Below are 24,845 nucleotides of genomic sequence, written 5' to 3'. Positions count from 1 at the left end.
AGGCAACACAGTGACGATGCTCTTGGAAATGACATGGCTAAGAGATCTGTTTTATACATAAAGCAGAAGCAGCCTATTAAAAAAAAATTCTTTGTGCAAGTTACATGACCATCTGAACCTCTCCTCTGACTTCTAGAATACATCTCTCTCCCGCAGTTAATGTCTCCCAAACTGCAAATCACCTTTCTTCAGATTTCTTTAACGATTCTGTCTCATTTTACAGCTACTACCTGGGAGGGCCGAGGCCACTTAAGACTGTGCTTGTGACAGAAAGTGAAGAAGGTGACAGAGGCCCAAAGGAGTGACAAGGTTCAGTATATCTGAGTAAAGACAGGCATGTGAAGTATTTCCTTCACTTACAACTTCCTTGATTTTAAGAAATCTGAGTGACCTTAACAGTAAGTTAACAAAGTTTTTATGTATGTGAATTATTTAGGCTTTAAGACTTCAGTATAATATACTCAGATACAAAGCACAGTGCAGTTTTATTTACCAGTTAAATATTTTAAATATTCTTACTTATAAATAAACCCAACATGAATTATCCAGGTCTGATTTATAATTAGAAATACTCCACAACCAGAAATGATGGAACACCAGCAGCATGTTGGGGGGGACAAGGTGGGTCATTTTTTGTAGTTTATTTTTCTGCTTGTCTGACTGTAAGGAGACAAGATTACCCATGCCAAGTTTGCTGAATTTATTATGTAGAAAAACAAATCCATAAAATATTTTGTAGAGTTTCTTATGCTACCACATAGAAAAGCAAGGCTTTTTCTGATGACTTTACAATTGCATTATAAAAACCCAAAGCACTGCAAGCTGCTAGACTTTGCTTGCATCTTTCTTATACTGAGCAAGACTAAGCATATTTAATGGCTCTAGATCACTGTAATATGGTTCCAGGTACTCAAAAGTAAAGATGTTTTTGATTCTTCTAGGGAAAAAAAGAAAAAAAAGGTAGAAATAGCTTCAGTGAGTAACTTTGTGAAGGAAAGAACAAGGTAGGCTTCCAAAAGAAAGGCATCTCATTCAGCAATGAGCTTTACCGAACTCAAAAGCAACCGAAGGAAACATTCACTGCTTTCTTCTGAGAATGAGCCTGCTAGTCTAGGACCCTGAACCACGGGACATCCCGCAGGCATGAGTGATATACCCCAGACAAAAGCAGCTCCCAGTAGAAAAGAGGATCATGGAGGTAATGGCATTTTTCCAAGTATCTGTGTATAATCTCATGCGGGGCTTTAAATCTCAGCAAAAAAGCCCAGTGAATTTGGCTTAATATTTTAATATGAGGTACTGGATACATGAAACACAACACTGATCTGTGTTGTTAAATCAATGTGCATTTTAAGCTACTCAGGGCTCCCCCAACACACATTCACTCCAGTACAGCAGTGATAAGCAATCAAGCCTGGAAAGCACAAATACCAATACAGGGGTCTGGAGATCTGAACTCCAACTCAAAAACCAATCCAAACAGTTTGTTTCCCTCAAGTGGGAACTGCCCACAGAACAGTGTTGCAAGCACAAAAGGAGGCCAGGTTCTCAGAGGAACAGAGATGATGCTTTCTATCTCCTATAGCCCCTCCCAGCAAACAACCCTTTCCTGTTTAAATGTTTATAAATGCCAATAACGACAAGTTTACTTAGCAAACCTTCACTGGAACTTAAATGGGAACCCAACCAGAACAACTGTGGGGTAATTACACTTGAACTGGACTGAAAACGGGTTTGTTTCCTTTGTGCAAGAATCTCCATTGCTTTATCCAATTCCAACAGCTACGAGCACCAACCAATGAGTCTGGAGCCACAAATGCGAGGATCCAGGGAGCTGAATGCAAACTGAAATAATGTTTGAACAGGCTTTTGTTTCGTTTTGTTTGGTTGTGGGTTTTTTTCTTCCCTCAAGCCTGTACTGCCTCACTTCTTTGTAACAATCAAACAGGAACTGTTTACCATATGAAAGCAAATATTATTTCTGTTGTTCTGGCTATTTGGACATCTCATAGCCTCAGGCAACCCAAAGAGGCCCCAACAATAACAGCTCAACTTAAAGCCAAAGGGCAGATACCTTTGAAGGGAGAGACGACACAGAACCAGTAGTAGATCTCGAAATTTGGTCTCATGGAAAGAACCTGAACTCTTCAGAGTGTATTTCATTCATCCTTGTAACCTTCTTGAAGGCAGAACACGCGCATTTGATCACCAATGGTGCTAAATGCCAGAAAACCTAAGGGCAAAATGCTCTTCCCAACGAAGCCCTCCTCTAAGGAAAAAGCCAAGGCTACCAGCAGTTCCGTCCATTGGGCTTCGGGGCTCTGGGGATGATTTTTATCAGGTTCTCAATTAGCTTGCAGAGAGGGCAGAAGTCGTTCATGTTTTGTAAACTAATTAACTTACATTTTTAAAAATAATTATCTGGTAAACCTGCATGACAGAGAACTTCTGTCAAAGAAAACATCAGCTGTCTCTAGTAAGAGGATCCTTCGATTCTTTAGCATCCAGGCTGAGCAGACATAGACGTTTTACGATACCCGGACATTACAACTACGGCTCATGGACCTGTTCAAACTAGTGGAAAGGACAACGTTGGACTTCCAGTTCTGCACTTGGCTTGACTTTTAGAGCCCTACAACACAATTCAGGGCACAGGTGATAAATGCTAGGTTCTAGGAGCAAGTATTTTCAGGTTCTGTAGTGCTAGCGACACTTCTTGGCACAGGAAAAAGAAAATGGTGATTACCTCTCTCCTGGGAAATGTGGATACAAGCCACTGCTGCACAGGTAAGACTGATCTCAGGCAAGGATCTCACACTGCCGCTTGGAGAAACCACGCTTTTTTGTGCAATTTTTGTGTCTCACCAGTAAGGAGGCGCATAAATGTGTATAAAAGGCTTCTATAGGGGTACAAAAGCTGTTATATATTACATGTTTTCAAAGCTGGTCTAGGGACAAAGACTTGTCATTCTCCTTTAAGTCAAAGATTAATAGTAACTACGCACCCAAGAATTGCAGCAGTAAGAGCATATTTGCCACTGGTATTTCGTGTATTATTGCTGTAGACAATGGCTTCAATCTGTGGTCAACAGACCTCTAAATTCCTTGACTACTATTAGAGCTTCATTTAAAGGAACTGTGAAGATCCAACTTACTGCGTTCATTTGAAAAATCTTGAGAGTCCACAAACCAAAAAACAGTGAAGTTGTAAACCACACTTCAGATTATAAATTGGCTGGCATTTCTGGAACTGGCAGAGACAACGACGTCTCCTTTTTTTGTTAGTGAAAGGACAGAAAATTCTTGTGTTTTTTGTTTTTCATAGAGATAAAACTGAAACATACCAAGGATTGCTGCTGGTTTTCCTCTTGGATTCATTACAGATTTATTTATAGCAGGGCTTTCCACCTTTGTCTGCAAATGTCACAACTCAGCTAGTAACTTTATATAGTTTCTTGGTTTAATAACTATGGTAGATATAGCACATGTTCTGCCTCTGCCCCTCTCCGAAAATAAACAAAACTAATCAGGTCTAAAAAACTAGTTTATATCTCACTGTTCATAGCAAATAGAAAAAGTTGGGCACAGATAACCTAATTTTCACCTGTTTCTGCTTACTGCATATACGCTAACTCAATTTAGATTGATCAGCTAATGTTTGCAGCCTGACTGCAGTGGCACAAGGGTACTACATCCATTCAGCTTATTTTGGAAAAAGACAAAGATGAAATATTTTTCGTGCTCCTTTTTAATTTTATTTTAGCTCTTTGTTTATCTCTTCACTTCAAAGCCCTTCCAACATGAGGCACAGTTTCAGTGTGACAACTTTGTGAAATTAAAAGAGAAAAAATGTGCCAGCATCAATCTGCTTTACACTGGAAAGCACAACAGCCTTGAGACAGAAATGACGACTTACGAGAGCAGGCTATAACGAAGCAAGAAGTGCTATCAGCAGCAGGAAAAATATATTCGACTGGAGGCTGAGCACTCCTGACAGAATCTGTCTTCCTCAACAGGTGCCTCCTGTTGCCCAGGCAAGTCCAAGTCAAGTCTAAATCCAAAAGCAAGGGAAAATTCCCCAACTCCAAAAAGGCCAAATCTCACAGCAGAGGGCAAGCACGTTACTAAATGCGGTCCTACTTCAGAGGGAGGTTAGAGAGGGTTAAGGGTCTGATCCCAACAGCATCAGTAAAAATCAGTGGTAGGTGCCGAGGTAGCTGAGCCTTTCTCAAATTTCAGTGTTGCTGGAAAATAACTTTGACTCTCCAGTGAGTTGGATTCTCAGACGTTATCTGTGAACTGCAATTTATTTCTCTAGTTCCTGTTCTTTTCACAGCAATGAATCTCAGGCACAATCTCAATTCTCTTCGAATACATTGACAGCAAAAGGCACCACATGAACATCCATGCTATACATGGCAATAAGTGGATAGCATTATTTTATATTGCTTTCCGAAGACATGCCTTCCTGCTAAAAAGAACTTCTGGTAGGCTCAAAGCAGAGACATTTTTTTGTCTTCTGCTTGAAAAAAAATGGTTGGTTGGTTTTGGTTTGGGGTTTTTTGGTTGGTTGGTTGGGTTTGGGTTGGTTTGGTTTGGGTTGGTTGGTTGGTTTTTGGGGGGGGTTGTGTGTGGTGTCTGCTGTTTGATTTTGGTTTTTATTTCCTCCTTTAAGAGCTGGTGAAGCTGTAAACTTGCTTTCCAACTTTTATTTGTACCATTTTACTTAATACACATTTATCAAAAGTCTAGATTGATTCTTTCAACTACTTAAAAGGCAAAATAAACGAGTTATAAATTGCATATATCAAAGAGTGTTTTCTCATTTGATTTTTTTCAGTGCAAACTAAACAGAATTGCCAAATAGCCATAAACATGCATATTTCGTTGTTACAGAAAGAAATACTAGCAGCAGTGGAACAGAAAGCTAGACCTGAAGTAAACTTACTAATTAAATAAAAAAGAAATATTTCTGTGGTAGTCATCACCATCACCATGAGTATATAATAATATGTAATGACTTCTAAATACTGTACCATTTTAATAAAAATTAAATCACTACAAACCTATAATCTGCATGTTAGGCTTATGCTTAATAGGTAACCAGCATCAGACACTATATAAAAGTAATTTTAACAGAACTAACATCAATAATTTGATGTTTTATACACTTGCATAGTATTATAAATATATAATTGGCAGCAGATTAATTTCCCAACAGTGTTATAATCTGCTGGCATAGTGCCATACTTTAAAAAAAATTACTTTTATTTACGACTGCATGCATCTGGTTCTAATGAACTAACTTTACCTGGTAATATCAGTGTTTGTATGATTGATGACATTAACACAATAGCATCATCAATGCGCCTGTCAAAACAGCCATTTGAAAATGACAACTACACACAAACTAGGCATTGAAAGGTAAAAAGGCAGAAAAATCACAGCCGGGCATTAAGCGATCATTTGGTTCAGTGTTTTGTAAACCCAGGGATGGCTTTGTCATTAACGTGGTAATCCCTAAGGTAAAAGTAGTTCTGCTGTTGACAATTTCTTGCTATGTTCTGAGGGGCTTTAAAGAGAAAAACACACCAGAGATTCTCTTTCGTGTATTAACTAGACTATCAATTTGACCATAATACAGTATCCATCTGTGAGCATCCTGGCTGGCAACATTTGGATCTATCTACGAAAAGTGATCCAGACAATTTCCCTTATTCTCTCCGCACGCCAGGGTGGAGTGTTTTCCCATGCTTAACAACAAGGAACCAAGGGCAGACAGAATGGCCTGAAGACTGAAGCAGAACGGACTTCTTTTATCCCAAGAGTTAATTCTGCTAGTTAGAAGTTTACAGGGTAATTTCTGAATAATAAAAATACTGTATAAAAAATTTCTAGCCCATTCTGACTCTCTCTATTCCCTTGAGCCTCCCAGGTAGGAACTCGAGCAGGACTTGTAATGTGAGCCTAATATAGACTCTTGCACTTTTTCCACAAGGAGCAACTTTCTGATTTTAGCTGTTCTTAACACTATTCAGCGGGCCACTTCAGCCACCAATATTTGGCAGGATATCTTCTGTAGAATATTCTTCTCTCCAATATACAACATTACCCAACTCACTCTTGTCAAATGGAAATGTGAGAGCACCCAGGGCAGCACGTACTATGCATGAAGGAAATGTGGACACATTTATTGGTTTAGTGTACGTTAACCACACCGGTCTGGCAGCTGATCTTTGTCCCGCAGAATTTTCACCAATCCCATTAATGAAGAAAAGCCACATCTCTGCAGAAGCACAGAGGAACATCTGATCCATTGGCAGCTATGGTGGATGCCTGACAGATTTGAGGAAAATGTTCCTGTGTTCTTTTAAACTAAAAATATAGTTAAGATACTAATTCTTCAGCTAAAGAGAATATCAGTACAGGAACTTCTGAAAACCAAACAGATTTTTCACTAAGAACTGCAGCATTTCACAGTATTTATGTATTTATTTTTAAGATGAAACATCCATACTTTGGCTATGCCTTTTGAAACCAAATTGAAGGGGGAATATATATCTTTCTTCCTGCCGATAAATATAAATTTTTTCTTCTTTGTGACTTAAAATCCATTTAATCTGTGGAGGTTTTTTGTTCCCTGGCCTCTCCTCCTTTTAACACGCTTGCAGCTTCTCACAGAAGTGTTTTATAAAATCCACCATGGAATTTGCCTCTTCTACATCAGAAATAGAATTCATTTGGGCTCCTATGGAAAGTGTCAAAAGATGAGATGATGAGGAATCACTGGCCCTTGCTCAGTAGTGCTGCTCGCAGAACTCCCTTTACCCCAAAACAATACGTTTCTGTTTGATTCTCTTTCTGCTGCTTGAAGGACAGAAAGATTTACGCAAATCATGAAAGAAAGGGAGATGTGGGGGAGGAAGTGAACTCCAGACTTGAGGAGACTTCACCATATTCCTCAGAGTGACATGAGGGTTTCTCTCGTTTCTGTAAAGCTGACAGATACACCATGAAATGGATTGTGCTTGGTAATTCCAAAAAAGCAGAAAGAAGGAAAAGGAGGGGGCCAATTTATCTCCACAGGTGTTATATGTATAATCATCCCAGATGCACCACTATTAGGTTAATGGAGCGAGCATGCTACAAAGAAACACAGCAGCGCTTTTAAAGGTCCAAGTTCAGGTCACACTAAACCAGCTGCTAAATAGACAACAGGGTGAATGCCAACACGGAGAGGGATTCTGCTCACTCGAAGATCCCAGGACATCTCTCAGTCCCGTCCCACCACATGCTGCAGTTCAAACACAGTAAATATGGTACGATGAGCGTCCCTTGGGACTGGTGCAAAGAAGAAAGCTGCTTTACTTGGGTTTTAGAGAGGAGCTTGAGAATCCCCATGTTCTAATTGAAAACTACATTAAACCAAGGTGTAAACCAGGATGAATTAAAGGCAAAATTTATCGCTACCATTACTTAAAAAACCTTTTTTTAAAAAAAAGCACAAGCCACTACTAAACTTGATTGTCAAGAAAAAAACATATCAAAAAAATCTTACGGGATTCTCTTTTTTATGATACTGCTTGGGACATGTAAAACTTTGAATTGGCAAATAGGCTTCTTTAGGATCTGAAATAAGTCATCAGAAAACTGTGCCAGATCAGACCACAGGTATGTCCAACTTGGGGTGCTCAGGACCAGAACGCCTGGTAATTACCACAAACAGGTAATTATTGTCCCTCATAGTACAGAAGAATAGTGACAACAATCTGCTCTTGCATCCACTCCATTATTCTAGAGTCTAGTCACTTCCTTTTTAACTGAAGGTTTACTTATTTACTCAATTGTTTATTCATTAGGTTTTATTTATTTAAAGTTATTTCAAAGGAGTTCTACTGTCCAGGTTATGACAAAAGGTCGTATTAGACTTGCAGGCCAGAAGAAACGATTGCAATTACTGACAAAAATTAAAGCTGAGATGTTCATTCAAACTCCTGAATCTGACAGAATCACCCTTACCATTTTAGTCTATATTCACAGTGATCTCAGTTCATTATTCCCAACTCCAACATGTCAAACACCTGCAACACCAAAAGCACACAGTACACAGAAGCACTAAAATATTCCTCCCTTCATTCCAGCTGTCGTTGTAAGAAATTGCTTCATACATATGGAGTATAAATCAGGACCTGCTGCCATAAAAAGAAAAAAAAAAACCAAAAAACACACCACCACACAAATGTGTATGTTTCAAAGAGCACTATGTTATTATTACAACTTGAAAACCTGTAAATGCAGATTAGCTGAGACATCAACTACACAGGACAATAACAAATTCCCAGATACGGTCTCTTCAATGGGATGGGTAATTTAGTGTCCAAGGGGCCTCTCCTTGGAAATAAATTAATAAATAAATAAATTTGCACCTCCTTTGAGTGCGAATAACTATCAATCCTGAAAGAGAAACGAAGCAACTGATCTCACTTTCAGAGACACAGAAAAATTAACCAGAACAAGAGCAGAGTATCATACACCAGTGCACTGCAAGAGGGCGTATTAAAAATCCAAAATTAGGTTTTTTCCTAATGTCACAGCAACATTTGGGTCTAAATAAGTATCAAAGATCTCTGCCGTGATTCCCAGTCATCCACTGGATTGCTATGTTCATGGAAAATTTTATTTATTTAGCAGTAGGCATTTTAGTACGACACTGACTGAGAACCTATTTTATTTTAGCTAAATGTTTCTAGAGCTTGACAGTAAATGATATGCATGAGCCATGTTGACTGTCATTTTCCACTTTTAATTTGACTGTCAGACATACAAGTAACTTGCTAATATTTCATTCCAATTTCAGCGCCATGAGCCCATTGCGTAAGCTGCCTGCTAAAAGCTGTTCCAGATGGAATGACAGTATTTTGTAGGACCCCAAAGATATAGCCAGAGAGACGAATATGTGTCAACAGCATTGAAAGCATGATTTTTTTATCGTCAGCAGTTCTTATTTCCACCCTATAATTTTTCCACATTCTTTATAAGATAGGCCACATGGGAAAAAGAAAGAGTTTAAGGCTCTCCGCCATCTTCCATCACCTCCGGTCACATCTACCTGACTATACAAGGCAGAGGAGAAAAGAGGAAGGTTTATAAATGATCAGGTATCTTCAAAATTACAGACAAGGCCAAAAATTTATTTTAAAAAGGAAACAAAATCCAGCCCCCTACTAACATAAGTTCCAGAACAACGGAGGGCTTCAATGGTTTTCGTACCAGGTACTTTCACTAATAGTCAAGTAAGAAGCCTGCACTCCTCTCACTGGAAACAGGCTTTAGAAAGCAACACATTAACAATGAATAACTCATTTTACTGATTGTACCATTTTTACTGACAATTTATACACTGTATTAGCATCACAGAACATTCATTATTAGTTCTCATTAAAATAAATCACAAAAAGTCTGCTTACCCTTCTCAAATGAAAATAGGTAAATTACACCCACTGCTCATCTCAAACAATACAGGTAAAACAATACAGGTTTCTGAAATGCAGGTTGTGCAAGGAACATAAAGACGACTTTATCCCCACAAACACACACCTCTCTGAACCCTCAAAAGAGGAACCTACCACGGGGCGCTTCTGTTCTTTTTCTGATGATCAATTCAGTATTCTCAAGTATTACAAATATTTCATTTACATTTCTTAGGTTTTCCCCTGCAATATAAAGTAATTTCTTTTTGATGCAGAATGCCACAGTATAAGGAAGTGGGGGAAAAAAGCCGTGGAGGGTTGAAAAACAACAGAAAGAATGGAGAAGGAATGGGTTTTGTTAATTTGACAGCCCTCAGCTAGCGCAGAGCTGGATTTCTCAAAGGTTTTTCACGGTGTAAGAGTGCCACACAGCTCTGGTTCCTGCAGCGCCACGCACCAACAACTTCAGAACTAACTCACTGCAGATGTCCCTATGATCATCTAATCAGACATCAAAAGCAACACACTGACAAGCTCCTGTGCTGATTAGGAGTGTTCTATATATGTTCCACAGCGTAAACAGACGCACAGTAGTTGCTTTAAAAATGGATTCACCCACGTAAGAATTACCTTTTAAAAAACTCAAACTGTTTGGAACTCCCCAGCTGAATGACAGAAAATTCTTTTAAATCTCCCAAGTTCTTCAGTTCCACACAGCTGTATTTCAAGGGCAGGAGTTAAATTATTAATACGAAAACTTTTAGCAGAAACAAGTAAATGCATTCCAGAATTTAAAAACCTTGCTATTCTGAACAACAGTCTGAGATTACACCACCTCAGGGACACAGTCCTGCCTCCATCCTGCAACACACACTGTAATACCTAAGATGTGTTTCCACCTCTATTTTATTTGTTCTCTAATTCTTATAGATTAATAAGCACTGGGTGTAAAGCATTGCAAGTGCACCATCCTGCCAGCACCACTAGTTCCTGAAGAATTACTGCATTGCTCCCACTCTCTGGTTTCCTTCTCATTGCCCACCTCCTGCAATCACATTAACTATGGGAGAATTTCAAGTTGAAATTCTAAGACACACAAAGGGACCAGAGATTAAAACTACCTGACCTAGTCAGGGTGAGTAAACGCACCGGACAAAAGTTTTCTCTTCTAAAATCAGACAGACAATACAACCCTTGTGGCAGCAGAGTCTCTTAGCTCAAACCTTAGCAGAAACCCCCCACATCAACCCACATAATAGACACTACAGCATTATTCCATCACTGGGCCAAAAAAGACCTTTTCTGCCTTGCTCTGCTTTTAAACAGCCTCATTAGATGAAGTAATATTTCTACCTTTTTCTTACCATAAAATACCCACACATTTTTAAAGCACTACTGGTAATCTTTATCTCAAAGCTAAGCTCCGATTGTAGTATACCTTTATGCTTACGTATATACATGAAACAGCAGGTAAAAGGAACAAATCATGGAGCTGCATCCTTATACATGCTCGCATTATGCTAATCTGCAGACACTTAATCAGGAAGGCTAATACATTACAAACACAATTAATGGCCAGAAGAACTAGAGGAGGTTTTGACCCTTTTTAACAAGGTCTTGAAACATAAAAATGTTCTGATTATATATGAACCTCATCCAAAATTGCAAATTATATGTCCACACTGCATAAAATACAGTCAGCTTCAAGTCACTTCTAGGTAAAAACTGAAACTGCACTGAGCCACTGGAGCAGCTCTTCAATTGATCCAGCATCTCATTGTATCTTTAAATACGGATAAATGCAATTTAATCAGCTGTTCCCATTGATTAACTCCAAGCTTACTTAAGTATTTATCGAGGAAACATACAACTATAAGGGAACAGAAAGTCATGCAGAACATAGTATCCCCATAATAATCGATAAGTTAACAACAGGGGGTGAAACCCTCGTCGCAGCAGAACTGAGGCAAAACTCCCATCAACTTAAATAGGACCACAATCCTCCATCCAAAACACACGACAGACCAAGTCTTAAGATAGTAGGGAAGTCTGTCTCTGGGCAAAAAGAGAGTTAAGAAGTAGTAGGTCCAGAAAGGGAAGTTCAGATGTTTTAATTACACCTTAGCAATTACTTCCTGGATGAAGTGGGCTGCGCAAAAGCAGGAAAAGGTATTCTGCTCCCAAAAAGTTCAAAAAAACCAAACCAACAGAACCTCACTCTTCAGACTCTCTGTCTTGCTGTGTCTCCTCTTTATCAGAGTGGAGCTTGAGCAGAGGTATCCGCTAGGAATTTCTGAGCTGGCGCAGAGAATCTGAAACCGCGCTCCTCTGGGCAAGCTGGGCACAGTGCTGAGCGATTATTCAGTGGCCAAAGAACCTTCGCCTCTCTGCAAGGCTTTGACAGTCGGTCACACAGCACGGCCTCACCCCAGGGAGATCCCACTTGGAACACTTCATGTCCATCGCTAACCCCACATTCTGAAGCCAGGCCATTCACAGCCAAAAAACAGCTGGACCAGCACTTGCCTATTGCCATAGCAAAGCTATGGCCACCAGATTTTCCAGAGAAGTGTATTAAAGAATTATGCTCTCCTGTGGTGCACTCTGGAGAATAAGGGAGGGAGGTTTCCATTTCTGAAAGCCTGGCCAGAACTCTCTGATTTTAACTAGACAGAAGAGCTTAACAGTTGCCTTCATAAATTAACAAATTCACTAACAAATACCTTTTCTTCAATAACAAATTCAGATGTTTGTCATCCCTGTTTTTCCCTGATCATAGTCTCTAAAGTTTTCTGTGGCAGCTATCACAATAAGGAAGGAGAGGCTTAGATGAAAAAAGAAACTCAAATTTTGTGCCATCTGTTAAATGACTTCCAGTCTGAGAGAACAGATGCTGGACTTCACTATCAGTTTTTGATTGATCTAGAAGTATTTTGTTAATTGGGGCTAAAACAACAGCTAAGACAAAATAAGTGTCAGAGAAAATACGAAGAATTTGAGTTATTCTTTCTCAAACTACCTGGTCACTCAAAAAAGATTTTATAATTTTGGTAATCATCATATAGCATGAAAAAAATAATCTTCTTTTGAATGAATTGGACATCTAAAAAACAATATATTCTCCGCATAGATTCTATAAAGACTATGAACGGCTCAAATGCTTCACCAGGTTCATCCAGTTCACCTGAACTAGATAGCAATTTTCTTATATAAGCTTACTGCATGTTTGCTGTTTTCTTTTATGCATCACTTATCATATATCTGTCCTGCACTCTCCTAGCAGGAAATCAGTGCTATCTTCAGAGATCCATATGATAATCATATCTCAAAAATCGGATCAACTACTGGTGTATCAGTACATGCCGTACAACATAGCATACAGTGTAATTACAAGTATTTCTACATAGAATCAAACCACCAGTTCTACATGTGCCAAACAGCAAAATGCCAGAAGTGCCAAAACAATTAAGCTAATTATGGAAGTCAATTTCAATTACAAAATGGTTACTAAGATAATTGTGGCATAAATAGAGATACCTAATTTCTACTATGTGCACTGGAAATTGTTTCATCTACCAAAAGCTCTTCTATTTCTAACTGGCATTTGACTACAAGGAAGCAGTTCAATGTGAAAAAACCACGTGTTTGTGGCAAAGAAAATGCAGTATTAAATTTAAACTTTCAGCAGCAATATAGCGAACAAATGAATTCTCTCTAAATACTGCTTTAACACTTGCATGAAAGAGCACAGCTATATTCAAAATGCAGTGTTCAGTTGTTTGTGCCATGTTTTCTCATTTGTCAGGTATCGATTCTTCCCCATGTTTTAAAACACTCTGTACCTAATTTAACCTATGTTATTTAAGCTTTCTATGCTTCCCAAAACATTATGCCAAAGCATATTTCAGTATGATTGACGATGAGAGTTTTAGAAATGGTACGGTTGCAGAAATAAGAGCTGGTGTAATGTATTTTGCTGTAACAGATTTTCACTTTAACAATAACAACTTTCAACCTTCTGGGCCTTTTTCCACTCACTCACAGGACATTTTTAAAAAGTCTGAGAACCTTCTCCACTGTTGTTATCTGCCCAGCTTTGACTATTACCCTTAGAGCTGACAGAGGGATGTTCTGTATTTCAGACATAGAGAATTCCTTTAGGCCTAGAGGATTCATGTGTACCGATATAAGTCAGGGAGGCATGGTGAGGTTTGGCCTCCAAATATAACTGCAGTCCTCATATGACGACATGAAATGCACTTGTCACTACCAACATTAAAAAAAACAAAACAAAACAAAAACCACCCACACAACAAAAACCTCTCTTTCTCTCCTTGATGGTCAAAAATAAAGCATTCAAAACATGCAACAAATTTCTATGATTTTTCCACTTTTTTTTTTTCCAATTTTCATGGTTATAAAATACCAGAGGTCAGCATTATATACTGACATACTCACTTTACACATTTATCAGCTTCGCGAAGAGAGTAAAATTTGCACTGTTAACCAAGAATTTTTCTTCGTGCTTTCATTTATCAGACTAAGTCGGTATTTCATTAACATATAAGTGCTTGCAGCAAGCATCAAGAAAAACCTCTCAGCTCAAACAGGTCTGACAAATGACACAGGACTTTGACAAAGTTCAGCCCCCTGTAACACCATAATGTACTTGGAGAGTCACTAGCACTTTTAAAATTGCACCACTTAGCAAATAACACAAGACATTGCAAAATAAGATGCATACTAAATATTTAGATGCACACACATCCGGCCATGCAAAGAGAAACAATTAACAGTCAAGAGTGTTGGCCTTCAGAATTAGAGAGTTAAGACTGAGACCCATAAAAGATTGTTCATATGCAAGCCATCTTTCTATTTACTTACCTCAATTGTGTGAACTTAGCTGAAAGTATAGTCTGAAACACAACATCTTCAGCTGAAAAGTTCCCATCTCCAGCATGTGTTGCTGAACCCCAGTTCTTTCCTCCTGCTCCCTATTGTGCCCATATGTCGATTGTGAATTTTGCTATAGCCTAGTTGTGATTGGACTGGATGATCTTTTGAGGTCCCTTCCAAACCCTAACATTCTGTGACTCTGTGATCTAGGTTCAAACATCCTGCTCAGGCCAAAGTGGCTGAGGCTTCTGAGTGGGTTTTGTTTGTTTTGAAACAAAACACTGATAGATTGGTTTACGCAACTGGGGACAGGCAGTGAACTGCACCACTGTACAGCGAAGCTGAAGGGGAAAAGGCATAAACTTCACAGGCAGATGAAAGCAGGTGCAACTGCATCATCATCTAAGCCAGCATTCATTTGGCATAAAGTCACGCAGGGGCAGACCCACCAGAGCTTTCTAGGCAAACATCAACTCTATGAAAAAGTGCTATTCTGCTTGATACATTTATACATCTCAGCTGTCATTCGAAAATTCTAAAGAATTTTCTCTCTTCGTCAGTAATATCGGAACACCTTCCCCAAACAAAAACACAAAGCTTCAGGCCTTAAAATCACCAAGTAAAAACATGTGGTCCAAGTGTGACCAAGTCAGCATCACTTTCAGAAGACTGAAGACAGCCTGCAATAACAGGATGATTAATAGTTACTGCACCCTCACTAATTGTGTCTTTGTGCTAATATTTAGCAATAACTATGTTGAAAACAAATTCATCCTCAAAAGGAAAGAGTCAGGTTGTAAAACAGAAAAGTGAGAGAAAGAAGAGACCATACAAGATAGGAGCAGGGTGCCAAAGAAAGACAGAAATGCCACCCCCCACCCCCCCCAAAAAAAAAAAAAAAAAAAAAGAGAGAGAAGTGAAAAAGGGTGTGAGACCAATGAAGTATATTAAAGGGTATGCACTTTTTTTCCACTAAGCAATGGTAAATTGGACAATATTGAACAAATGAATAATTGCTAAAAGTTCAGTTCATATTCCAGAACCACTGTTAACTGACTGTACCACCTAAAATAACCATTTTGTCCAGAGGAAATTCTCTCCTTTACCGAAAATGAGTATGACGCACTTCGTTTTAGATCCAAATTCATATATAGCTTATAAAACTGCTATATATCAAGAGCTTTTGCCCTTAAGAAAAAGGTGAGTTACATGATACCTACTGCCACAACATGCTTGAGACTGTGGTCGCTGGGATGAGAAGTACTTGGGTGGAAGTCAGCAGGTGGGCCCAAAGCTGGATCGCTGCTCCTTCGTACGAGAAGTGGTGTGCCTAAGAGACAAAATAAAGAGCAATAGTTCAAGGATGCTACAAGAACACAAGGTAAAGCTTCGTGCGATTTAACCAAGAGAGATGTATAGCACTTATATTTAAGTTTATCTGTGGCAATATCCACCTGGTAAATCACTAGACTTGGTAAGATGGTGTCATTTAGTATTTACTAAGCTAAAGAAATGAGAACATTTTAAGCTCAGTGATACAAACTTTAATCCATGAGCTGCTAAATTAGGTGAAAACTGGTGACAAAAAGAAGAAAAAGGCACCTTCTTGGAAAAACAAACAAGTAGTTGCAGATACCTGTGACCACGCATACCATCAAGTTCTGACAGGGAAATCACAGCCTTGATCTAAGGAGTGACTGTGAACACAAGAAGCAGCAGACTTCTGCTGTTAGTTCCTACAACTGGTAGTGGTTGGTTACCTACACCAGAACATGGCCTTTCACTCCACACGAAGGACAGCTCTCATTGTGCTGTTCGCATCTACCCACCAAACTGAGATCTCACCATCTCATCTTCAACTGTTCCTTATTTCTCCTGGTGAACATCCAAAAGCCATACTGAGCAACTGCTTGCCTCTCCCATACCAATTATACAAGCCAACATTTAACCTGTATGGAAGGTCCCTTTGAATACAATGGCATGACCATACATATATGGTCATAGATTTTATTTCCATAAGCTCAAAAAATACAATAATCCATCACCGCTACTGTGCTGTCCCAACCTGAGGCATGTAAATGACAGATTAGGCATGGGGTTTGGGGTACAGAGGCAGCTGAAGGATAAATAGATAACTCCCTACATTAACTTCATTTAGTATCTAACATGCCTTGGGCTGGCTCTGCAGATACAGCCTAAATAAGGATATAAAGAGGAGAGGAGGAAGAGATCATATTCACAGCAGATCTGCCTCCCGCCACCGACTGCCAGGATTCCCAATTGTTTCAGAGAAGCCGTAGACTAAACAGCTTCCTCATGCAGGCACCTCCAGTTAGACACACCAACTATTCATGTCTATTCACATGCTGCCTGGGACTAACCCAAAGACCAGTCAGGAGCTTCTAGTAACAGTCAGCTAGTTAGCAGAATATATGGGTGCTGTAAAACACTCCCTGCAAAACTTCCAGGTGGGGTGAGAGGGAAAATATCTTCAGTAATGTGAGAAAATAATTTCTCAAGTAATCCAAAATGAAATAAAAATTACTTTTTTTCCCCCAAGTCTTTCCAAAACAATTTATCCATATGCAAAAAAAAAGATATGAGAACATTGGTCTAAGACAATAATTTTTTAAACGTTGCAAGTGAAAACAAGATTATAACTTTCAGTTATAATATTAATTATAGTGGTTGGGACTGGTGGCAGCCATAATTACTAGATCTATAATAGAAGTTTGAACATGCAACAGTTGCCTCATTAGAGAGATGCTAACAAAGCTGGAGTGACTGTACCACATTCACTCTCAGCACAACTTTGTAATTATAGCTGAAATAAATACCAGCACCTGATGAAGGAACAACCACAGAGAATCTAATACTCTTACTCTTCCCCGTGGCAAGCAACAGTTTTTATATGTGGGTAATCCCTTCTATCTCCACTTATGCAGGAAATCAATAAGCAAAATAAAGACTTAAATTCGTGTCCTGGTATTGAGGGAATGCTTAAAACTCAAAAGGCAAATATTGTTTTTTCTTCCAAGTGATTATCATCTTGATATCAAGAGCTATGCACGTTTTTACAAGGAGACTCTAAAGATGGGATTGATCACCAAATTTAGCGGTTTTGTTTGATTTTTTCAAAGGTGTCAGTAGGTCAAAAGGAACCAGATCTCTTTGCTCAAATATTCCTGTTCTTCACATGGTGCTGAAGAGAAAATGTTTCCCTCTAAGCACATTTAATAAGAAGGCATATAAAAGCTAAAGTGAAGAAGTGTTGGATTTTTAAGTTATTCCCTTTAAGATTCATTAAAATATTTTTTTCCATGTATGACCAAAGTGTTTCTGGTGACCTGTATCCAATTTTCAGTCTCTCTTCAATACAACAGTTTGAAAACAGATGCTGAGACACTTTTATATGATTCAGCATGATTCAGTCTCTGACTCCTTCTGACATAAATATGAGCAGTACAGAGAAATGCTCTTGCTAAACTACCAGAAAGCCCTTTGCACTGATACTTTTTTTTGTAACTTCCACATCTTAATGAGCCATATTCCAAATTCGAATTCAAACATACTGTTGCTTATACTCTTCAAGGCCATCATCCCAACCCTTTTTCTCTTTTTTTCTTGACTGCTGCAAGGTGCTGTTTTTACCACATCCCCCCTGCCCTCAATTTTGCAGACCACTGTGGGTTAGCGAGAGCTGTTGCCTGGGCCTGAGGCCTGTATGCTAGCTTGTTGCAAAATCGAGGGTTGCAATAGACAAGGAACGCAGTGTGCCCAGACAAGGCCCAGGAACAAGGAATTTGTGGTTATCAGCAAACGCCTACACCCAAGGACAAGGAATAACCCGTGACCACAGGTGGCCGACTGATAGTCGCGGGAACATCTCCTAATCAACAAACTCTGTTTAAATAGTCTATTGTTTAAGTAGTCTTGCTAGTCTTGCGCATGTGCTAGAATGATTAGCCAGTCACCTTAAGACACGCTTAACTTAGAACATATAAATGTATGTGTGTTAGCTCAATAAATTGGACATCTTGCTTGCATCAAGCTGCGTCCCCGTCTCTCAATCGCGACAAATTGGTGACCCCGACGTGATCGCCTATGGTGAGACCGCCGAGGAACGAAGAACCGCCTATCTGGTGGCAGGTCGCGAGTCCCGCAGAACTTTGGATGAGCTGCTGAAAGGAAGCAGGATAAGCCGGCCGGCTACTTAATCCCTCCGTCTGGAACGAGAGGTGAGCTGCGGGAAACTAAAAAATGGGGAATCAAGCGTCTTCCCCTGAGAGAGACGTTTATGAGCTAATGAAAGCGTTGCTTAAAAAGCATGGGAAGAAGACCCTCTCAGGGCAGGATCTTAAATTAATGCTCAAGTGGGTGCAGGTGAAAATCCCCACAGTAACTGCCTCTTCGATTTTTACATGTGAGCTTTGGGACGATGTAGGGGTTAAATTATGGGATGCGGCTACGGCGGGGGACGAAGAGTCGCAACGTATGCTCCCTAGATGGAGAACTGTTTTTGAGACTGTGAAAGCACAGGAGCAAATGCAACGGGGCTCCTGCGAGGAAGAATCAGCGCCTTCCCAGTTACCCTCTGCCTGTCCCGTAACCTCTCCCGATGCTGCTAATGGGGTGAAGCCTTCTGCGCCACCATTAGCTTGCGCCGCAGGGTATCCCCCTGATGATGATCCCTTTGATCCGGGGCCTATCGACCCCGAGAAGGAGCCTGACTTATTTCCCCTTGACCCTCATGATGTTTGGAGAGAAATTAAGCGCCAGGCGTTGAAGGAAGGAGAGCTGGAAGTAGCGAGAACTATAGTCGCTCCTGTAATATATCAGAGACGGGGGGGGGCCCAATGGGAAGCACTCTCTTTCTCGGTTATCAAAGAGTTACGTCGTACTGTTACCGAGCACGGGCTATCCTCTCCCTATTTTGCGAGTCTTTTGTCCTCGGTATTTGACACATATGTTATGACACCACACGATCTGAAGTCTCTTGCGCAGTTGTTATTGACTCCGACTCAGTATACGATGTGGGAATCTCAATGGAGAACAGGATTGCAAACAATTTTGCTGGGGTATGCGGGGCATGCTAATGCTGCTTTAGCTGCGTTGACCATAGAACATCTTACAGGGACGGGACGGTTCTCAGACCCTGTTGCTCAAGCTAGGGATATCCCTCGAGAAGCTTTAGAAGCACTCCGAGAGGAAGCGAAAAGGGCTCTGCTGAAAGTTCCTGATTCAGGCAGACCCCAGAAAGCATTTACTACTATAACCCAAGAACCTCGTGAACCGTATATGCAGTTTATAGATAGATTAAAACAAGCCCTAGAAAGACAGATTGATAACACGGAAGCCCGAGAAATTCTACTCCTTAAGTTAGCCGTAGAAAATGCTAACGCTGACTGCAAAAAACTCTTAAGGTCTCTCCCGAATCAGAGCCGGGCCACCTTAAGAAAGATTGCCTTGCTTCGAGTGCTTGGAGGCGTCCCCAAATACCCGGGATCTGCCCTAAATGCCAGAAGGGACGGCATTATGCTAATCAATGCTGGTCCAAGTATGACTCTCAGGGACGACCGATACAGGGAAACCGGTCGCAGAGCGCGGGGCCGCGGCGCGTGCAGACACAAGTTCCGCGGATGGCCCCCCCGCGGGCGCAGGGGGCGGGGGCAGCAGCGTTGCCGACCTCTGCCCAGCAACAGCAGGAAGTGCCGGCTTGGACCTGGCAACCTCCTATGCAGTAACGCTACTTGATTCCTCAGTCCATCTGTTGCCCACTGGTATTGTCGGTCCTTTACCACCCGCAACGCAGGCATTGTTGTTGGGAAGGTCGTCTACGACGCTATCAGGACTTTTTGTATTACCTGGGGTAATAGATGCTGACAGTTCTCAAGAGATTAAAATCATGGCTTGGACTCCGTTTCCTCCTTGTATTATACCGAAGGGAAGTCGGATTGCACAACTAGTTTTAATGCCCAAAGTTGATAATTCTCTGCCTAGTGACCAGTTAATGCCACAGAGGCAAGGAGCTTTTGGCTCCACAGGAGAACCGCAGATTTTATGGGTCCAATCTATCACGCAGAAACGCCCCACATGTCGATGTACTCTTATTCGTGGGAATCAACGGGTTGTACTGTGCGGAATTATTGACACGGGTGCGGATGTTACTGTCATTTCTCAAGCCAAATGGCCACCCCAATGGCCCCTAGCAGATGTTTCCCAAGCGTTAGCTGGGATAGGGGGATATGGAGCTAGTCGACAGAGCTTAGAACTAATTCAGATACAGGATGCAAGCGGCCAGACAGCATCTGTCAAACCGTTTGTTTTACCTGTCCCTATGGTTTTGTGGGGGCGTGACGTGTTATCCCAATGGGGTATGTCTCTTCAAACTACCCAGACACATTTTTAGGTGGGGCCATTGAGGGGCGTGAGACCCTAAAATTAATCTGGAAAACTGAAACTCCTGTTTGGGTCGATCAATGGCCCCTACCTACGGAAAAACTTCACGCCCTCCAAGAACTAGTTGCAGAACAACTATCGAAGGGACATATTGTGTCTTCTAACAGCCCCTGGAATTCGCCGGTTTTTGTTATCAAAAAACACACTGGCAAGTGGCGCCTGCTCCATGACCTCCGGAAAATTAATGACGCTATGGAAAGCATGGGAGCCCTACAACCAGGACTTCCATCACCTACTATGATTCCTCGTGATTGGCATTTAACGGTCATTGACCTTAGAGATTGCTTTTTTAATATTCCCTTGCATCCAGATGATGCCCCTAAATTTGCCTTTTCTGTACCAAGCGTCAACATGCAAGCCCCATTACAAAGGTACCACTGGGTTGTGCTGCCACAAGGAATGAAAAACAGTCCCACGATATGTCAGTGGTATGTAGCTAAGATACTTAGTCCAATTAGAACCATGATGCGCCATGTCTTACTGTATCATTATATGGACGACATTCTAGTAGCAGCAGAACACCATGAAGTCATGGAGGAAGCTGTAGCCCTTGTCATGGTTGCCATTAAATCGGCAAACCTCTGTATTGCCCCAGAAAAAGTACAACGGACGCCACCGTGGAAGTACTTAGGGTGGCGCATACGAGCTCAAACTGTTATTCCTCAGCCTTTACAAATAGCCACGCAGGTAAAAAACTTACATGATGTACAAAAACTGTTAGGAACAATCAATTGGGTTAGACCCTTGCTTGGCATTACTAATGCAGACCTAAGCCCATTATTTGAAATGCTCAAAGGAGGCTCAGATCTCTGTGCCCCACGGAATCTTAATCCTGAGGCTGTTAACGCCCTACAGAAAGTTGCCATGGCAATTACCAACAGACAAGCGCATCGATGGGCACCTGAGTTACCTTTTCAACTCATCATTTTGAATCCTGCACGGCAACCTCATGCACTGATCTTTCAGTGGGATAGCCAGAAACCGGACCCTTTGCTGATTATTGAATGGATTTTTTTACCCAACCAAGCCACAAAAACTATTTTGACACAGCATGAAATGTTTGCATCCCTTGTCGTCAAAGCTCGACAAAGACTGTTGACTTTAGCAGGAACAGACTTTACCCTTATCTGTCTACCAGTAACAGCTGTTTATTTGCAATGGCTATTACAACAATCGGACGCATTAGGGACAGCTCTAGTCAATTATACGGGCCAACTTACTTCGCATCCACCTTCTCATAAACTGTTACACGCTGATTTTCACCTTCTGCCGATGCCAAAAAGAAGCGATCAGCCTCTACAGGCCTTTACTGTTTTCACAGATGGATCGGGTAGAACTCACAAGTCCGTTATCCTTTGGTGGGACGATAAGTCTGGACATTGGGACTCTGATGTAAAAACTGTACAGGGCTCTCCTCAAATAGCAGAATTGTCAGCCGTGGTTCGCGCCTTTCGGAAATGGTCTATCCCTCTCAATGTAATTACTGATTCTGCTTATGTTGCAGGAATTGTTCAACGAGCAGAAGCCTCAGTGCTCCGTGATGTTTCTCATGCAGTCTTGTTTACCTTGCTACAGGAGCTTGTCTTTCTCTTAGATTCTCGCCATCATTCCTATTTTATTATGCATATTAGATCCCATACCTCTTTACCTGGGTTTATGGCCGAGGGAAACCGACAGGCTGATATGCTTACGCTACCCGTACAGGTATTACCTGATCGTGTGGCACAAGCTCGACTTAGCCATTCCTTTTTTCATCAAAATGCTGGAGGTTTAAAACGACAATTTAACCTCACCACGCAGCAGGCAAAAAATATTGTTGCTGTGTGTCCTGATTGCCAAAGACATTCTTTTACATCCGTTGCCGGAGGAGTTAACCCAAGAGGGTTACAGAGTCTGCAGCTTTGGCAAACAGACGTTACGCATTTTTCTGAATTTGGTCGTTTGAAGTATATACATTCTTCTATCGACACCTTTTCGGGTGCATTGTTTGCCTCTTGTCATGCAGGAGAAAGAGCGCGAGATGTTCAAAGGCACCTGACGCGAGCCTTTGCCACTTTAGGAATACCCTCACAGATTAAAACTGACAATGGCCCTGCCTATGTCTCTTCATCAATAAATTCCTTTTTAAATTCTTGGGGAATCTCACACACCACCGGCATTCCTCACTCCCCCACAGGCCAATCCCTAATAGAGCGCTCGCACCAATCCCTCAAGTGTTTGTTACAAAAACAAAAAGGGGGAGTAGGGACCGCTACTCCAGAAGAGCGATTACAGAAAGCCTTATATGTCTTTAATTTTTTGAATTGTTCTCTGTTGGACAGTAATCCTCCCATAGTTCGACATTTTAGTACAAACACCCTCTTGGAACCCAGAATCAAGCCACCGGTGCTAATTCGGGACCCTGAAACAGGTAAAGTAATGGGACCCTATCCCCTCGTTACATGGGGTAGAGGCTATGCTTGTGTCTCCACAGAAAGAGGCCCCCGTTGGATCCCAGCGAAAAATGTGAGGCCCTTTCGAGAGGCACTACAGCAGCAGCCCTCTGACGACATCTTGAATCCAGATTCTACGCCTGGTGAAGAGGACACCGCCCTCGAATGAACTCTGTTTTAGAAGCTACTAATTGGGAGCTTAAATGCCCCCAGTGTACAAATTGTTATCCGTGGATCTGCAGGATTTGTGCTAATTGTGGTAAATCACAGTGGCTGAACCGCCACACGGTGGAACGTTGGTGTCACGGTTGTCTTGAAAAAGAGTGGCAAAAAGTAGATATATTATTAGATACATTATTGACAATAGAAAGGGAAACAGAGTTTACTCTACCACAGACCCCTCCTGAGGGAGTACCGCGACCTGATTATCATACGGTAGACTGGGTGGGAATTGTAATCCAAAAATTAGGCAATATCCAATTTTCCAAAATAGAATGTGGTAAGGATATCAAGATACCTCAAATTTGGATAGTCGCCCCAGAAAAGTGGGAACAAACAAAGAAGGAGTGTGAGCGAAGAAGGAATAAGAAGCTACGGAGATGGGCAAGGGAATAGTTGTGGTTGCCCTATGGGTGTTTACATATGTCAGCATGGGATTTGAATTGCACCAAGTTGGCCCCCGTACTAATGTATGGCTTACATGGGCAAATCGCACTGGGGTTACAGACTTTTGTCTGTCCCTGGCGCAAGTTGGCGATCCGTTTAGAACATGCTTAATCGGGACACCTACATGGTGGCCAGACCAATTTCGAGGTTTTGTGCGAAATGATTCTGTGTTGAGGTTTGATAATAAAATATTGTTTGAGTCAGGACTCCGGCAAGCACAGGTCGATGGAAAGTGGCAAGCTCAGATAATCTTGAACCTTAAAAATACGATGCAAAGCGATCCTGAGGAATTAGAGTTGTTAGGTTGTTTGAATGCTACTAACATAACAGGAGGGGGGTGGTTTAGCTTTGAACCCCGGTCTCTAGAGCAAATCAACACCAACATGCAAGAGTGGGGCACTGTCAATCCAAACCCTCCTCTCTTTTCACAGTTGAAAAAACAGGTTGGGCTTGACAGGGCAATGTATACAAGATTAAATTGTACTGATGCCCCTGCCAAACGGCTTCCCCCAGGTATATTTTTAATCTGTGGAGATCGTGCATGGGCAGGAATACCCAGAGACCCCCATGGCGGACCTTGCTATTTAGGGCAACTAACACTTTTTCACCCGTCATTACGCCAGTTGATGAATTGGACTCGTAGGCGTTCAAAAAGGTCTGTGCACGAGTTAAATTGTAATGATCAAACGGATCCTGTGTTTTGGAGCCAGACTGTGACGGTTCTGGCTTCCACATTTTTGCCCGGTGCTACTGCGGCAAGGACCATGACCTCGCTTAAGCAGCTTGCATGCTGGACAAAAAATGAACTCAACCTCACTAGTCAAATTCTCGGGGAATTGACACAGGATGTTGCTAGTGTCAGACATGCCGTATTACAGAATCGTGCTGCTATAGATTTTCTCTTGTTAGCCCACGGACATGG

General features: G+C 41.2%; 1 protein-coding gene across 4 annotated transcripts in view; it reads right to left on the bottom strand.

The window, feature by feature from the left end:
• PARD3B (par-3 family cell polarity regulator beta) overlaps window positions 1-24,845 on the bottom strand; it is a 377,310-nt gene that overhangs the window by 234,231 nt on the left and 118,234 nt on the right. For all 4 annotated transcript variants that reach the window (XM_065637273.1, XM_065637270.1, XM_065637271.1 and 1 more), the window contains one exon: window positions 15,587-15,696. In XM_065637273.1, coding sequence (XP_065493345.1) covers window positions 15,587-15,696 — 110 coding nt within the window. The remainder of the gene's footprint in view (window positions 1-15,586; window positions 15,697-24,845) is intronic.

The sequence above is a fragment of the Caloenas nicobarica genome, chromosome 6 (assembly GCF_036013445.1).
Source record: "Caloenas nicobarica isolate bCalNic1 chromosome 6, bCalNic1.hap1, whole genome shotgun sequence".
NCBI classification, from domain to species: Eukaryota; Metazoa; Chordata; class Aves; order Columbiformes; family Columbidae; genus Caloenas; species Caloenas nicobarica.
The sequence above is the reverse complement of the archived record's forward strand: the minus strand, read 5'-3'. Positions and strand labels throughout refer to the sequence as shown.